The sequence below is a fragment of the Moschus berezovskii genome, chromosome 23, assembly GCF_049115385.1.
Source record: "Moschus berezovskii isolate FMDL1 chromosome 23, NW_MosBer_1.0, whole genome shotgun sequence".
Classification (NCBI taxonomy): Eukaryota; Metazoa; Chordata; class Mammalia; order Artiodactyla; family Moschidae; genus Moschus; species Moschus berezovskii.
Window position 1 is genome coordinate 15195835 of NC_142482.1, and position 17683 is coordinate 15213517.

Consider the following 17683-nt stretch of genomic DNA (forward strand, 5'->3'; position numbering starts at 1 on the left):
AAAAAATTCATAAAATGTAATCATTCTGATCCAAGAATTAATGCCTAGGCATAAAAATCAGGAGTGATTCAACTTTCAAATATTAATATATCCTATTGACTATAACATAAAGGACAAGCTAATTTCTCTTTGAAATATCTGCCCCATTCCCTGGTGGCTCAGCTGGTAAAGAATCCACCTGCAATGCGGGAGACCTGGGTTCAATCCCTGGGTTGGGAAAATCCCCTGGAGGAGGGCATGGCAACCCACTCCAGTATCTTTGTCTGGAAAATCCCATGGGCAGAGGAGCCTGGCAGGCTACAGTCCATGGGGTCACAAAGAGTCAGATATGACTGAGTGACTAAGCACATACCCTATATAAATGTCCTATACTAATTAAGTGTATACCAAATACCAGTGTCCCTATTAATTTTGTACTTCAATAGTCTTAAAAGTTTAGATCTGAACATAATTAATCTGCTGAGTCACATATTTCAGATAATTTACTTAATCAATTGTAACAAAAAAGTAGGTGCCCCTTCGCCTACTATGAGTATTTTTCTGGCTCTAATATTCTGTCGCACGCTGTTGAAGCAGTATTCCATTCCGTGATGAGGAAGCCCCACACGCAGAGTCCCGAGCCCTGTGAGCGAGCTCAAGAGGTGAGCAGCGATCACGCCAGCCAGCCTCCGGGCCCCGAGACCCAGACCACCAGGAGGTGGGGGCACCAACTGTGAGCCCGCAGTATCTCCTCACAGTGGATTCCTGCTTACTGCAGATGGACCCCCAATGAAACTGCGCCCAGAGCAGTGCACACAGGGACCAGAGACACTCTGGGAATGGCCTTGTCTCAAGTCCGCTGCTGTTGGAATGTGTGACTGTCGTGCCACAGAAGCTTCTGCAGCCTGCGGGGTCGGTACGGAACCTGGAGGAGATGGAGCCACCCGACCCAGAGACGAGGACCCCTGGACGGTGGCCTTGCCCACTGGGGTGAGGAAGTCCCGTAATGAGACGAAGGGCCTCATGAAGTGGGGGAATGTGACCCAGGGACAGGTCACAGGGACCTGGCCTCCTGGGAGACGCGGGGCCGGGGAGCGGGGCTCACAGGCACGGCAGAGGGAGGGGAAGGCAGAGCAGTGGGAGGACGAGGCCGAGCTCCTGGGGACGGACGGCGGTCTTCCACACCACGTGCGCGAGTGCTCCTTGCTTCAGGCGTGTCTAGCTCTGCGACCCCACGGAATCCTCTGTCCACGGGATTTCCTAGGCAAGAATACTGGAGTGGGTGGCCATGCCCTCCTCCAGGGGACCTTCCCGACCCAGGGGTCAAACCCGTGTCTCCTGCATCTCCTGCACTGCAGGCAGATTCTTTACTTACTGAGCCACCTGGAAAGCCCATTCCACACCTCAGGCACAGTTATCCTGGCAGGATTCAGGGCCCCAGTTCCCAGACCTCCGGGGAACACTGGGTATTGAAAAGCCCCACAGCTATGGCTTAAGCAGATGTAGGAGGAGTAGCCACTAAATTCACTAGGATGTCTAGGAGTAGCTTCCGGGAGCCTAATTCTAAGTCCTTGCCTCACTCTTTTTAAAAATTTTTCTTATTTTTAGTTTCTGGCCACACAGAGTGGCACATGGGATTTTAGTTCCCCGACTAGGGATCAAACTCCAGCCCTCCACAGTGGGGAGGGAGTCTTAACCACTGGACTGTCAGGGAAGTCTGCCTGCCTCTCTGTTAAGCTTCAAGATTTTATGGAGATCCTTGCAGACTCTGAGCTGAAGACTAAATTCCAGTGTTTTTGGCTCAGAGTGGGCTTCTGCCTTCGAACATCTAGATGACTGTGGAGTGGCACTGGATAGTTTAATACAGGTTTCCCCTCTCAGGGGTGAAACTGACATCCCAATAAAAGTTACTGAAGAAGCCCTTTAGTCTCTCTTCAAATCCGTTTAGAATTGCGGGAGGACAAGGAAGCTCAGAGCGCACTGTCTCTTCCGAGCTGTTCCCTTGCGCTGGGGAACCATCCCTGAGCTTGTTTAGTTACAGCTGAGCGTCCTCGGTTCATCCCAGCCTGAAGATGCTTCAGACTCTTCCCCCAGTCTGGACGGCGGGTGGTCACTGACGTGATGTGATGCTGACGGATGAGATGCTGCAGCAGCCGTGGCATATCTGTGTAGCTGTGTATGGTTCTGAGAATGTTCTTTTTGGTAATAACTCCTTAAGAACCTGGTGAAAACTGTGAGTCATGTCCCTCTAAAGAGATCCACAGTTTTACATATAATTTCAGGTCCCTAGAATCCTGTTTGTGAATCCCAGGTTAAAGACTCCTACAGCACAGATGAGACCAGCAAGAACACACTTTAGATTTTTGGCTTTCTTCTTTGAAATATGAATTTTACTATATCCTAATTTAGTGAGTTTGCTATTTGTTTTCCTGTTTTACTCCAAAAAGTATTTTGGAACCACAAAGTCATGTTAAGATATATTTTTTCTTTCTGTTCCTAGATCCATGGGATGCCATTACTCCTGGATAATTTCAATAACATCTGGAGCTGTGTGTTATTGAAATATCTTTTACTAATTCTCAGTTACTCATCCCCTTTTCCTGGGTACACCTGCTACTTCTGTTCTCTTAGTGACATCCTTTCAGGCTGCCAGCACATTGATGCATTAGTATACAAATCTGTTACCACAAAATATTCAATGGAAAAGTCCTACAAAAACTATCGTAAGAAATGGAGATCCTCTAGTTATTAAATATTGGTGTCATTTTATTAAGACAATCTGCAATTTAATCCATAAACATTAGCTAATGAAGAATTTACTCATCTCGTAACGTATTTGCTTTGTTTTTGGTTTAGTTTATTTGCTTAGTCCTGTCCAACTGTTTTGCGACTCCATGGACTGCAGCCCACCAGGTCTGTCTGTCCATGGGATTTCCCAGGCAAGGACACGGGGAGTGGGTTGTCATTTCCTTCTCCAGGGGATCTTCCCAACCCAAAGACTGAACTCGAAATCTCCTGAGTCTCTTGCATTGGCAGGCAGATACTTTATCGTGGAGCCACCTGGGAAGCCCAGGTGAGCTTCAACTATAAACCACTTGCTTATCTTACTTTTTTCCCTTAAGAATGTTGAAATGCTTGTAATGAATATGACAACTCTTATCTTGGATCTAGAAGGCAGTGACTTCTGCTTTCAAACTTGCTTTGTATAAGTTGCCCATTCTTAGAAATGGTAGAAGTAGTCCACACTATCTGAACAATAATGAACAAGGTTGGGCAGTGATTTATAACTCTGAGAGCTTTATAATTTGATTTATGAACAGCTCTCACATATTCCATTGGAAGTTCATACAACTATGAGTAAATTTTCCAGCCAAATGACTCAGTATTTTGCTGCATGACTAATCCCACACTCAGTGTGGAAACTACAGAAATGAATTCTATTTGCTTCTGGATAATAAATGATTACTTTCCAAAAACTGTCTGCAAAGCATTACAGAGGAGATGAATTCAATTATATTGATGTTTTTAAACTCTCAAAGTCAGCAGACTTTTTCGAGAAATCTGTAGTGTTCACAAAAAAAGAACAAATCCCTTTCCCCTAAGAATGAGCATGAATTTTGCCACCGCTAGGAAAACAAATCCTAATCCAGCTCTAAAATTTCTAAAACATAAAAGAACAATTTGGGATGATGTCATATAAAATATTTTCCCTATAATGATGCCTTTATTTTTCAAATTTTTATTATGGTAAAATAAAGATATTTTACAGAATATATTTGCTACAAATAATATTTGATATTTATTGCAAAGAATAATTCTCTTACCTTCAAATGCAAAATTTTAAAAGAGAATAGTGATCCATTCATATGATGGCTCCCTTGATTCTGGTGGCTGGAAACTGCCTCCTGGATTACATTAGATGCTGTAGTGATGCTCCCAAATGATGTGGCTCCTTGGATTTTCAATCCAAGGGCAAGTATATGGTTGGCACAGGCCCTGGTCTCAGACTGTCATGGAAACCACTTGGGAATGAACATGCATACAACCTTTCTCAGATTCCTCCCAATTCCTTTCACACCACTGATTTCTGAGAGTAAACAAGTTCAAACAAGAAGGTCATCAGTCCAAAATCAGTATGATTTCAAGTAACTTATTGCTAGAGTCATTCTTACCTGAATTTTTTGTTTTCCGGGGTAACATTCCAGTGGAATATCTCTGCATGATTTCCAATCAGGTCATCCACTCACTTCCACCGAAGTTTGTAATAAACGCTTACAAATAACCTCAGCGATATTCCAAGGTATTCTTTCTCTTTGCCTAAAAATCCTTCTATCTGAACATTAGTAGCCAGGGCTGGTGGGGAGGGGATGGGGTAAGGAGCCATCACAACCAGTCAGGGCCAGTTTTAACTCTATGTAGAGTCAGAGGCAGCCTGAGAGCAGAAAGAACAGGTCTGGGAGACTCAGCGGGCCTGAGGACAAGTAGCTGAACCACTAAACACATGGGAGAGGCGATCGTCTTCTCCCCTCCCTTCAGCTCTCAATTTCTCTTCCACTATTGGCTCCTTCTCCCAAGTTGTATCCTATTCTGACCAAAGCACAATTATTGGGCTTTACCCGCATTTCTGCTCATGTATTCTAAAGCTGCTGCTGCTGCTAAGTCACTTCAGTCGTGTCCGACTCTGTGTGACCCCATAGACGGAAGCCCACCAGGCTCCCCAGTCCCTGGGATTCTCCAGGCAAGAACACTGGAGTGGGTTGCCATTTCCTTCTCCAATGTGTGAAAGTGGAAAGTGAAAAGTGAAAGTGAAGTCGCTCAGTCGTGTCCGACCCTTAGCGACCCCACGGACTGCAGCCTACCAGGCTCCTCCATCCATGGGATTTCTAGGCAACAGTACTGGAGTGGCTTGCCATTGCCTTCTCCATTCTAAAGCTAAATTTCTCCAAAGATTGTAGACATCGCTCTTGCCTCTTCTCCACATCCGAGTCCCTCTCCAACTGCCAGCCTTCTGGTTTCAGCCTCTCCCAGTGTGATGCACCGATTCCCCGGAAGGTGTGCAGAGGGCGCTTCACCACTGGTCCTCAGTGCTCCGACTCCTTACTCCCTATGAGCACCTGTTCCGAGAAGCCCCTGAACCCGAAGCACCACCTGCTCTCATTTTCCAGCCCACAAGGGGTTAGACATCTCCAAAGTTCTGATTCTAGTTTGTTTTTTTTTTTTCTTTCTGCACAAAGTATGAAGTTTTTCTTTTTAAAATTATTATTATTATGTGTAACAGGCAAAATTATTTCATTCAATAAAATTTTAAGGAATTTCATGTGTTCTGATTCTTTCCACTACCAATCACCATAGTTCTCCAAAGTCAGAATCTTCAAGATAACCCTTTCAAAAAGAAGTTTTGCTCAATCCACAGCTGTCATGTCAGTCTGTCCACAATTCTTTAGTTGGCTTCTTTGTTCTCCAGTGGAATATGAACACACTTCAAAGTTCCTCACCTGTAATCTTTGGGATCCAATTTCCTCAAGCAACTTACCATGTTTAGGGTCAGGGGATGGATCTGCATGGTTCTGAATTTTAGACACCCTCTATGAATGCATGAAGTTCAGATCATATTCACTCCTAATCTATCACACACTAGAACAGTACAGATCATTGGGATATACCAGTATCTATGATAAAAAAGTTTGATCATTAAGTTTTTCATAGTTTATTTGGCAGTTCTGACTTACAGTTCTTTACCACAGATCTAATACATAGTTCTATGATTAAAGGAAACCATAGTTACTCTATGAGGCATTTCCAGCAATGTAGGTTTACAAAAAAGCCCCATCAGGATAGACCTCAACAGATTTCAGTTCTTTCTACATTTTCTCTTCCTTTGTAATTCTGTCCACCTGCGTGATTTCAACTATAATTGATGTGTGCGATTCCCATCCTTCTCTCCTTCTGATTCCCCAGCTGGGTTTCCATGGGTAATTTCACATGGACGACTTTCTGACAACTCTTCTCCTCAATGGGTCTGAACCTCAGTTTGTCTTCTCTGCCTTCACAACCGTTCCTTCATCCAAGCCCCAAACCTGAGTCATCTGCAACCCCTGTCTTTTCCCCAACTGGTCACCACACAGCTTAGGTGAACACACTTCTCGACGTTTCTTTCTGATGCACATGTGAGGAATTTGTGCCACTCCTACCTCTAGGGATGGAACTTAAGCCCCTTACTTACGTTTATCTTTGGGAACAGAATGACTCCATGATGAGGGTCCCTAGGGAGGGACTGGGACCACTATTGGCAGGGCTGCTGCTGCTGCTAAGTCACTTCAGTCGTGGCAGGGCTAGTGAAGGAAAGTTCCCTCTCACAGATGGTCCTGTCTCTTGCTCACTTGGGCTGCAGGCCACGTGGACTAGAAGGTGTCAGGCTCTTTTGAGCCCCTGGTCTTCAGGTGAGAAACAGTACAGGTAGGGCTCCTTCCTGCTTTAGTGTTGGGAACGCCTATGCTTCTTCAGTTGTGACTGGGCGGGTCAGCAGAGTCAGGGGGAAAAGGGGTAAGATGCTCCATCCTGGCTCTGAGTCTAAGCCAGACTCTTAATTTCCTTTTGAATCCTTGTATGCGTTCTCAATTTGGTTGAAAATCTAAAGGGAAAAGGGGCTGCAGGAGGTATCATCTACATACCTGATACCAAATTCTCTTAACTAATTTTCACAACTAATTTGTCTTGGGTGACAGTGCTAACTCACTATCATAAAAATAAAAAAAACTATATATACTTTTCCATCTTGATTTTTCATTCCAAGGTATGAAAGACCTTCCTCCTCCATTGCTACCTCCAAACTTTAAATTTGTGATTTTGCTATAATATCAATTATTCTTTATTAATGAATAATAATTCTACTAGTAGAATGAATACTACTAGTAGTATGAATTCTACTAAATTAACTTCCAAAAGGATTGACTGGCTGATTTAATATTTATTGAATTTCACAATACATTAGCATTGCACAACCACACAGAAAGAAGCAATTAATAACATGCCATCATTTGGAGAAGAGGATGATAAATTAGCAACAAACAAGCCAGAAAATTACAATACAACCTAAATACTAAATTCTTTCAATGATTTGGTTAGCTTATTATTAGTATCCTTGAGATTCCGATGCAAAGAACAGAAATGAACAGCTCTAAAACGAAGTATCTATAATCTTAACTGCAGGGCAGTCAAGTATTTGCCTGCCAAAAGAGATAAATGATGTTCTTGTGTGCACTTGAAACTTACAAATGGCTGTGGTAAGACTCAGGATGATAACAGTTGTGCTCAAGTTATAGCTCAGAAAACCATAATTGCTATTTAGTTGCTTTTGTTTGTTATAAATGTTCAGTTTGGGGCAAACTGGTTACTATGCTGTGTTTGTGCTCTTAGGCATGTTTCAAGGAGAGTAAGGCCATTTCTGCTCACTCAGAAATTTTCCTCAATAAGAATAAAGTAAAGATGACCTTCCTATCTTCTGTGAGATATTTCTCCCAATGTTTGCAAAAGGTTAATTCAGTTTTGTTGTTGCTTTAAATTACTCCATTGTGCCTCTGCGAAGCAACCTGATATGGAATTCTTCCTTTTCTGGTGTGCCCCTCAGGGCAGGCTCCCAGACTTTTCCTCAATGACCCCTGCACAGTGGATGGGAATGCGGTGTCTCACTGCAATGGCTGCAGAATCAGGAAACCTTTGAGTTACCTGCGCAGATACAGTGCTACCTGTGCAGATACAGAGCTACCTGTCAGCCCAAGAGCCTGGGACTTTGCTGGTAAGCCCATCCTGCCGGCACTCTGATCCACCATTCTCACTTTATACAACCACTGCAAGCAAGGTCCATCTTTAAACCAGAACATGTTGTTTTAAGAAACAAGATGTCCATAAGAAAACTCAGCCCCATGTTTCCCGTGGTGATGAATCGCATTTAAGACATGCGCTAGGCAATGCCTTTTTGAGTGTCCTATAACGCTTAGATGTGATGATGCTTAAAGTTTAAAGGCCTTTAGAACATCAAGAGTTAAGCCTCTCTGCAGAGCTGAACAGTGGATTACGAATAGTTAGAAAACTACACGGATTTTGATATCCTACAAGCAAGTAACAAAACAAGAATTGCCATTTCCAGAATTTTACAAAATTACACGATTTCTTCAGCCTCCTAAATATTTGAGTTCACCTTAGTAGTTAGCAGAAACTCCATACATGTAGTAATGGGTTACCTTGTCATTCTAATTGCTGTTTCATTATTCAAGTAAATAAAACAAGCAAAACCCAGCCCCGCACGAGCAAAACCAGCCCCGGCTAGGGGGCAGTAGCCAGCGGCGCAGAACCGGCCGGCCGAGGTCGCTGTTGTCATTGGTTCCGACCCGGTGCCCTGCGGCCGCTGCAGCACCCCCTCGGCGCCTCCCGCGTCCGCACTGCGCCAGGGGCCCCGGGACAACCTCCAACTGCAGGGTCCCTTTTGCTGATGACGAAGGAAGGGAAGCGGGCAAGACGGAGAGTAGGGGTGTGTGCCTTTTGAGTGTGACAGATCACTATTTCCTCCCTCTCCCTACAAAATCTCTCCTCAAAATAGAGTATTTACAAGTCAACCTCCAGCTTCTCCATCTGCCGGTTCCATACATCCGAAATTGCCTCTCCCTCCAGCTGCACTAAAGGAGGCGAGGTTTTAGGGTCAACGCATGGATGGATAGAGGGGGATGCCAAGTGCCCACTTCTCGGCTACGAAACTGTGCCAAGTTAGGGGTGGTCGGGGTCACGTCTGCAGACCCGAGCTGGGGCGCGCGTCCAGCTCAGGGGGGCCGGAGAGGTAGGGGTGGGACCCCTGTTCCGGGGAACCCCGAATCCCAGGGAAGGCCCTATCTGGGGCTCACGCGTGGTCGTGCAGGAACCCCCCCGCAAGCAATCGCTCACCCGGCTGCATCCTCCGAAGCCCCAGCCGCGCGGGTCGGGGCGCGGGGGATGGGAGGCGGGGGCAGCACCGCCTGGAGGCTCCCGCCAGCGCCCTGCGGTCTACCCCCGGCTCCGGGGCGCCCCCTGTCGCTGGACTCCCCAGCGATCCGGCCGCGCGAGGCCAGGGAGGCGGCAGCCCGGGCGCTCAGGAGCGAGGGGGCGCCCGGCCGGAGCCCCGCGGACAGCGCGGACGGGCAGGCGGCCCCGCGGGAGGGCGCTGGGCGCTCAGGCCGGGGCGCAGCCGGGGGCCGCCGGAGCCGCCGCAGCCATGTCCGCGCGCGCCGCCGCAGCCCGGCCGTGATGTCATCCGCGGGCCCCCGCCTCGGCGCCCCGCGCCCGCCCCGCCCCACGAGCTCCGGCTCCCGGGATGCTGCGGCCGCCGCGGCCGCGGGGCGATGCGCGGGGTCCGGGCGGGGCCGGCGGGGCCGGCGGGGCCGGCGGGGCCCGCGGGGTGGGCCCTCCCCCCGCGCCGCGTCTGCGGCGGGGCTGCGCCCGGGGGCTGCGCGCGGGGCGGGGCGGGGGCGCCCGCGGGGGGCGGGGGCGGCTCCCCGCCGCCGAGTGCCCGCCGGGCTGCCGTCTGCTGAGTCACGGGCAGCGCTGCCCGCAGCCCGGGCTCATTCGCGCAGCGCGGCGGGCGCGGGTGCGCAGCCATTGGGCCGGCGCGGGGCCGCGAGCGCCGGGCATGACGCGCTGAGCCGCGCTCGCCGCGCCGCGTGCGCCCCGCGCGGGTGCCTGTGCCGCCGCCCTCCGGTCCCGCCGCCCGTCGGCCGGCCGCGCCGCGCCCGCACCATGATCGCCGCCGCGTTCCTCGTCCTGCTGAGACCCTATAGCATCCAATGTGCCCTCTTCCTCCTGCTGCTTCTGCTGGGCACCATCGCCACCATCGTCTTCTTCTGCTGCTGGCACCGCAGGCTCCAGAAGGGGAGGCATCCCATGAAATCGGTCTTTTCGGGTCGTTCAAGGAGCCGAGGTGAGGCGCGTCGCGGCGGGCTTCCTCGGGGCCGGGGGACCGCTCGGCGGGTCTGGAGCGGGGAGCGCGGCTCGCTCCCTCCGCGCCGCTGCCTTCTCCGCGTCCTCGCTCTCCCTCCCCCGGCCGGGTGAGCTTCGGTGTTTGCAGCCCCGGCCGCCTCCTCGGGTCCTCCGGGTCGTGGTGCCCGCGGCGCGCAGAGCTCCGGGAGAGGGGAGGCGGCGGACGCTCGGGCTCGGCGCCTGAGCCCCGGGCCGCCGAGCCGAGTCCAGGCTGCGGCAGCCGCCTCCACCCGCGCCCCCCGGCGCCGGAGTCTGGGGCAGGGAGACTTCGGGGCGCCCCAACTCCCCCAAAACTTTCCCTGAAACTTCTAAACTGATGGCCTAGCAGCCAACCCGCCCTGCGAGCTGTCCCCACTGCGTTCGAGGCGTCCGGAACGCGCCTTCCGGCCCCCGGCCCCCCAGGTAAGTCGTCGGTGACTCGGCAGGTGAAGAACAAGGAGTTAACTGAAATCTCGTTTTTCTCTTTTTTTTTCTCCCCCAGATGCTGTTCTGAGATCTCACCACTTTCGTTCCGAGGTAATTTATTTAGCGCGCACGCTCAAGGTCAGAAGAAGTTCTCTTTCCTGGGTACCAGTATTAATCATAGGCGTGTTTAGAAGCCAGTAGGGAGGGTGTTCAATGGCGAGCCCACAGCCCCCAAGCCAAAAGGGACATGTTTGCTTTGAAGCGACTCCCCAGCATGAGTTCCCCGGGAGTGGTTTTGGCAGATTTCTTGAGCCGCTGTGCTGGAAGGGGAGAGACAGCCCCTAAAAGCGGCCTGACCTCAGAAACGCAGCCTTGTGGTGACTGTCAGCCTCCTTGACCATCTGGAAGTGGCCGGAAGCTTTCTGGGCGCAGTCAGCCAGCCGCCGCTGATCACTTGGGTATCCAACCGCCCTGGGAGCTTTTAGGGAGTTAGTGCAGGGCAATTTGATCCGTGTACATTACCTTTTAGACTTCCAAGTTTGTATTCCTGTTCACCCAGAGAGCGCTCCATGTTTTACTAGGGACATGACTTTTGCAAAGTGATAATGATAGTGATCCGGCTTTACCCTCAAAAGGTGAACCATCCATCCCTCCTTAAACAGGTGACCTGGCTGTACTGATTCAGTGGAACTGTTGTAGGACTAGGTCTGCTGGAGACAGAACAAAACCGAGAAGCACAAGCTCTCCCAATGCAGCATTTCTTGATGAGTTTCCAGGCCAACCCCCACTTAAGGCCAGATGATTTCCCCTTCTTTCCCGGGGAGTTTCACACAGCCAGGAGGTTGCTGGTAGCAGTGGGTGATGTGGCTTGATCATCTTAGCAAAGACTTCATAGTCAGACGCCCTCCATCGGCTTGCTATTCACCTGAGAAGTTACTTCACATTTCATTTCCCTTGTTAATCTGGTGTTTTGTCGCACCCTGGATGTTTGATTGGACTCTGGTTGCTTGAACGCTTTCACTGTATTACTATAACACCCTTATAATGCTGCCCAATGAGGAATTATGCGTGGTGTCCCGGTGGGTGAAAACTCTGGGCTCAATTTAGAACTGTAAAGAGAATAAAATAACCAATCAGATAATCAGAGGTTCCAGTGCTAACTAATTGTGTGGTGCTGGGAGACTCAACTTCTCAGACTCTTGGTTCCCCTTCCTGTAAAACAGGGCTAATAGTACCTTACAGGACTGTAAGGGGAGGGCAGGGTTTACCAGTAATCGTGTTTTTAAAAAAAAAACCCATTTATGGGAATTCCCTGGCGGCCCAGTGATTAGGACTCTGCCCTTCCATTGCAGGGGGCCTGGGTTCAGGGAACTAGGATCCCAGAAGCTGTGCAGTGAGGCAAAAAAAAAAGAAAACCGGAAACAAAAACCCATTTAGTTTATTGTAGCTATTCAGTACCTGATAGGTACCATTACATTTTGTAAAATTGAATTAAAAATGTGTAAAAATAAAAGATTTGTCTGCAAATCTTAAAGTCTTTATTAGATTAATTAATTCAAAGTTATCTGAAACAACATAAACTGTGTCTATTATAAACCAACACTTTTTGAATATCTGATTAATAGAATAACCCATCTAGAAGTGATAAATCAATCACAGTCAAGATATGAACACCAAAATTTAGGATTTTGATTTTAAAAAGAGATCACCAGTCCAGTACACATCAATGCTAGAACCAGAATCAAAATTCTGTTATGGGTTGTTAGATCAACTATCTGGAGAAGGCAATGGCAACCCACTCCAGTACTCTTGCCTGGAAAATCCCATGGATGGAGGAGCCTGGTAGGCTGCAGTCCATGGGGTCACTAAGAGTCTGGCATGACTGAGCGACTTCACTTTCACTTTTTACTTTCCTGCATTGGAGAAGGAAATGGCAACCCACTCCAGTGTTCTTGCCTGGAGAATCCCAGGGACAGAGAGGCCTGGTGGGCTGCTGTCTATGGGGTTGCACAGAGTTGGACGCGACTGAAGCGACTTAGCAGCAGCAGCAGATCAGCCATCAAGTGTTTCAGCAAAAACTGCAGACAGAAAAAATGAGATCAGACTATGTTTTGGTTAGGTATCTGTCAGTTAAGTATTGTCCTAAACTTGCTTTTGGTTAGGAAGGCTGGGAGTGACTGTTTCACACCATATTTCATTTCACAAGACCCCCTGTACAGACTGACATCCTGTGTGTGCTTCATATTTGCCTAATCTGTTGGGTTGTGAGCATCTTGACGGCCTGGACCCAGTCTCTCATTTAGGGCTGTATCCCCACTGCCTGTTGTTTAATGAATATTTATCAAATGAGTGAAAAATTCCTCAATGAATGCCTGTTCCCATAACTGGGCAAATACAACTCAGAATTGGGCCAGAGAGAAAAATTTTTTGCACTTTCTCAGGACAGTGCTCAGAATTCAGCATTTGCTAAATCGCAGCTCTTATTTTATCTTTCCAGATGTTAAAATATTGCTCTGGAGTTTGTACTGAAAATGTAATCACTAATTACAAGAAAATGAACTAGGTTAGAATTTTTTTCTCAGAAAGTTCAGTGCAGTGTTAGTGTCGTTTGTTGATAGCCCACCTGTGTTCTTTTTCGTACCAAGGTCCTGTGTTAAACTACTCAAAGAAAGTCATGTGATAAGTGAACATCCTTAGACTGTTCCAGGAGAATGTCTATTTCATCATTGTTTGATGTTCATTACAAATAAAACATTTTCCCCTAAGGAAAAGAGAGGGGTGGATTTTTTCCCCCTTCTCCCTTTCAAAATGCCATTTCCTGCAGGATTTTCTCTGTGGGAAATACCTCTGAAGTTTTTGGATTCTAGCAAATTAGAAAATTAGAACTTGTGTTGCTTTTTAGCAGTAGTTGATGCTAAAACGATTTTGTTTTCTTACAAGCTGTAGTCCTGTCGAGTATTCTGTTACTTATCTAGTCTCAGTTGGTAGGTAAGTCACTCTCAGTGCTTCTGTTGTGGTCAAATGAGGGAAGTGGGTTTAAGATCTGCTGGCATATTTGGAAATGTGAAAGAGCTTTGGGGATGCCCTCGAACACACGAGAAGTTCAGTTAGCACTGGCTGCTTTACTTGGTGGAGGATATCACTTCTATTTTCCATACATCCAGAAAGGAGTCCCATTGGACAGGAAATTTCAGGATGTTTCTTCCCAGGTAGGGAAATACTTCTCCCAGGGGGGAGACTTTGTCATCAGGACCCAGTGTGCTTTGGGGAAGTTTTGCAGCAGGAAAAAAAAAAAAAATCCACGTCTCTCATCTGAGTGGCTACAGCTTTTTAGTTCTAAGTGAATAATCGGGCTTCCCTGGTGGCTCAGATGGTAAAAGCGTTTGCCTACAAGGCGGGAGACCCAGGTTCGATTCCTGGGTCAGAAAGATTCCCCTGGAGAAGGAAATGGCAACCCACTCCAGTACTTTTGCCTGGAAAATTCCATGGATGGAGGAGCTGGTGGGCTACAGTCCATGGGGTTGCAGAGTCAGACACGACTGAGCAACTTCACTTTCACTTTCAAAAGTGAATAATCAACATTTCATCTCAGTCTTTCCCTCATAAAGCTAGAATTAATTGATACAGATATTTATGAGATATTTGGCAACTACCAACAATCCCTTTTTATTTTCACACACTTGCAAACTCATCTTTACTGGCTTAGGAGTTCCCTAAATTTTAATGATAGCATATGAGAATGTGAAATTATTAACCACCCAGCAAGGGCTCAACCCCAGTTCTCTAACAGATAAAAAGAGGCTCAGTTAGATAACTAGAAATATGCACTTTGTATGGAAAATAAAGAACTTGTGCTGTGTGATCCATATATATATAGTGATATATATATACATATATAATACATGTATATAATACATTGATGAGAAGTGATTTCGTACTGATGTGAGACAGTCTGGAAACCAAGTGCTCATTCTGGGTCTGTAAGAAGGATACTTTTCCTGAGGACTTATAAGATTTGATGCTGTGGCTTTACACAATACCTGTTACCCTAGACGCCTGTGATGAGGACCAGACAATGACAATCTTGATTTTAAGGAAATCTCAGAAAGTGATATGGGTAATTGAGGTACCATTAGATTACAAGAAAGAGCCTTGGGAGCCCTTCAGGAGAGTGGAGACAATTACATATAATGCCCTTGAGAATACCCAGTGCGGACAGTGGTACATGATCCCTATTCATCAGCTCAGTGGAATAAGGGCAGCCTTGTTTGATATCAGGAAAAGCAAGAGTGTGCTTTGTGTCCATCAGGATTGAGTAAATAACTTCACTTCCAGTTTCAGGGAAAAGGAACCACTGTGTGATTTTTAACTGTGTCATTCACATTCCAGAGAATCATGTACCCAGAATTCTCAGTGAAAAAGAGAAGCTCAGTGGAGTGAATTTTTAGTGGCCATTTCTGATGAAGCTGTCAAGGCAAATCCTTTAGATTTTCCCAGGGATTCTCCACATTACCTTTTCCTAGATGAAAAACTGGTCCACACAGACTCTCTTGGCCTCATCATGTTCCCAGAGCCTCTCTGCACCAAACCATGGAAGCATGTTCAGTGGAGTAACCGTGGTTCACAGCTTCTCCTGGAATCTGCATCTTCCATTAAGAATTACCAATCTAGGGACTTCCCTGGTGGTCCAGTGGCTAAGAGTCTGAGCTTTTAGTGTGTAGGACCAGGGTTCGATTCCTCACCAGAGGACTAGATCCCACATGCTGCAACTAAAGATCCTGTGTGCTGCAGCTGAGACCCAAAGAAAAAAGAGTGTTACCCATTTAGTGGATTAGAGAAAATGATAGTTTATTATTTAGTTAGTTTATTATTTAGTTTTATTTTGCAATTAATTTATCTTTATAAACAAATTCCTTGCCTGGGGTTAAATTCTAGGTCTAAGTCAGTTTATGCTAATTAAACCAATCTTAAGTTGAACTTGACACATGGTATTGGGTTCATTTTGCTTCACTCAATTATTTTAAAAACAGCCATTTATTTTTTCATCACCCACGAGGTATAATATTAGATGGTAGGAATAACACAGAGTCTGAGGTATAGCCCTTGCCCTTAATGACAACTTTTCAGGTCACTCCCAATAGCAGTGCTGAAATTTTGCAGTTACTGGTTGGGTTCCCGTAACTGAACTGCTCTCCGATTTCCAGCCATGAATCACAAATGTGATGATGGAAGCATCAGAGGCCAAGCTGTGCAAGTACAGCGAGTACATTCATGAGAAAGACAAATTCACCCCATCCAGCGGGTCACCACTAGCGTAGAAGTCACCCTTACTTCAGCTCTGTGGTCACAGAGGATGCTGAGAGCTAAAGAAGAAGAAAGAAAGAAGCCTACTGTTTTTTCTTGCATTCAAACCTATTAAATCCAATCTAGAAGAAAGCTTTTTCGGAGAAGTCTGAAATCTTTGCCTAAACTTAAGGGTTAAGAACTCAGTCTTTGAGACTGCAGTTACAGCATGCTGTTGCTGCTGCTAAGTCACTTCAGTCATGTTCGACTCTGTGTGACCCCATAGACAGAAGCCCACCAGGCTCCCCCATCCCTGGGGTTCTCCAGGCAAGAACACTGGAGTGGGTTGCCATTTCCTTCTCCAATGCAGTTACAGCATAGAACCAGGCAAATAACAAGCAGTGGTTAATGAGACTGCAGGAATAAGAGTTAAGAGTCGTGGCTTGGGTTCCAGCTCTGCCACTAACTGTGCCATCTTAGTCTGGTCCCTCAGGGGCTCTGACACAGACCTGCTGTTCTCACTGGTAACACGAAGATGATCTCTGAGTAAACAGGCCCTGTTTTTGCTATGTGCAAAAAAAGCATCCTGCTAAAAAAGGCATCATGTAAAGCACAATTCTTTCTAAGAATTTAAAGCAGGTAAAGGTAAAATAATTAGCATAAACATGAAGTAACAGATTATTATAAAAGGGATGGTTGGAATAATTCTGATGATGTGATGGCTTCTGGCTGGGGTGATCAGAGAAGCCTTCCAGCAGAAGGTGATGTTTCTGTTGCAGCGTGCAGGCTGAGTAGTATCCAGCTAGACAGAGAGGGACTCAGAGCAAACCCCCAAGACAGCAGAACCGCTTAAGAATGGCAACAGTTTAGGAAACACACTCATTTTTAGATAGCTCAGAACATGTCCGTGTGATTAGAAGGTAGGGGTCTTGAGATCACATCATGGAATGTGGAACTGGAAACATAAGTAGGTGCCGGCTATAATAAAAAATTATTTCTGAGTACCACTCAGTAGCTGACAAAGGCTTTCACAGAACGTTATTTGAGCATCTTAGGAGGACACCTGCTCTGAACTCTCAGGAGAAGCAAAGAGTTTTTATTTCTTTTCTAGCAACTACAGCAAAACATTTACTCTTTTTTCTGTGTCATGGAGTGTGGAGAGTTATGGCCTCAGCTCTGAGGCCCGGGACCATGCCTGGCTGGGACCTTCCTGGTCACCTGAAAGCTGTGTTCTTGCAGGACATTGCGTGTTTCAGGTCTAGTTCTCAAGCATCACTGGGTTATACTTGACCACGGTCACCGTGTGTGTCCAGGGACTTGGCAGACAATTTATTATGTATAAGGCCATGTGATACATTGCAGTTTTTAAAAATATTTGAAATATGTCTCTGCTTTTAAACTTCTTCCTGGAAGAAAATCCCCCTCCCATAATAACCTGAATGTCTGTTTCCTCCTCAAATCCTCAAGCCTAGCCCTTCACCCTCAACCAGTGAATTGTCTCCTGACTCACTGAAGACATCAGTGCCGCCAAGTCAAAGCATTTTAAACTGCTTGCCCCTGCATATTCAGTGGCATCTTAATCTTCCCTCCCACCCATTTGTCCGCCTCCTTATGGGTGTTTTATGCTTATGCCATGAATTCCTTGTCTTCCTGTCTCTCAGGGGAGTTGACTCCGCTGTTTTGTCTTCTGTTGCTCCCTCTCTGCTGGCGCCTGCTTCTGACATATAAACATCATAGGTGCATCCTTTCCAAATCAACGCAAACCTCCCTATACCACTAGCTCTTCTCTTGGCAAGGAAATTCCCTGAAAAAGGTTCTTTATCTGCCACCTCCCATTCCTTCAGTTCAGTTCAGTTGCTCAGTCATGTCCAACTCTTTCCGACCCCATGGACTGCAGCATGCCAGGCTTCCCTGTTCATCACCAACTCCTGGAGCTTACTCAAGCTCATGTCCATCAAATCGGTGATGCCATCCAATCATCTCATCCTCTGTCACCCCCTTCTCCTCCTGCCTT

General features: G+C 47.0%; 2 protein-coding genes and 1 non-coding gene across 16 annotated transcripts in view; 1 reads left to right on the forward strand and 2 right to left on the reverse strand.

The window, feature by feature from the left end:
- BEND6 (BEN domain containing 6) overlaps positions 1-9193 on the reverse strand; it is a 70242-nt gene extending 61049 nt beyond the window's left edge. The window contains exon 1 of one of the 2 annotated variants that reach the window (XM_055407102.2): positions 8914-9193. The gene's annotated coding sequence lies outside the window, so the exon portion shown is untranslated. Of the gene's footprint in view, positions 1-3803; positions 5399-8913 lie in introns of those variants that run through there. The other variant, XM_088831068.1, reaches the window with a different exon arrangement.
- LOC129543900 (small nucleolar RNA SNORA18) lies at positions 5698-5825 on the reverse strand. The gene has a single exon (XR_008683357.1). It is a non-coding gene; the product is annotated as a small nucleolar RNA SNORA18 (small nucleolar RNA).
- A 502-nt stretch (positions 9194-9695) lies between the features above and the next one.
- Positions 9696-17683, forward strand: part of DST (dystonin) — a 542031-nt gene continuing 534043 nt past the window's right edge. For 5 of the 13 annotated variants that reach the window (XM_055406663.2, XM_055406666.2, XM_088831319.1 and 2 more), the window contains exons 1-2: positions 9703-9922; positions 10463-10497. In XM_055406663.2, the coding sequence (XP_055262638.2) occupies positions 9742-9922; positions 10463-10497 (216 nt within the window). In that variant the 5' untranslated portion in view covers positions 9703-9741. Of the gene's footprint in view, positions 9923-10462; positions 10498-17683 lie in introns of all 13 variants that reach the window. The other 8 variants (XM_088831322.1, XM_088831318.1, XM_088831320.1 and 5 more) reach the window with 4 other exon arrangements.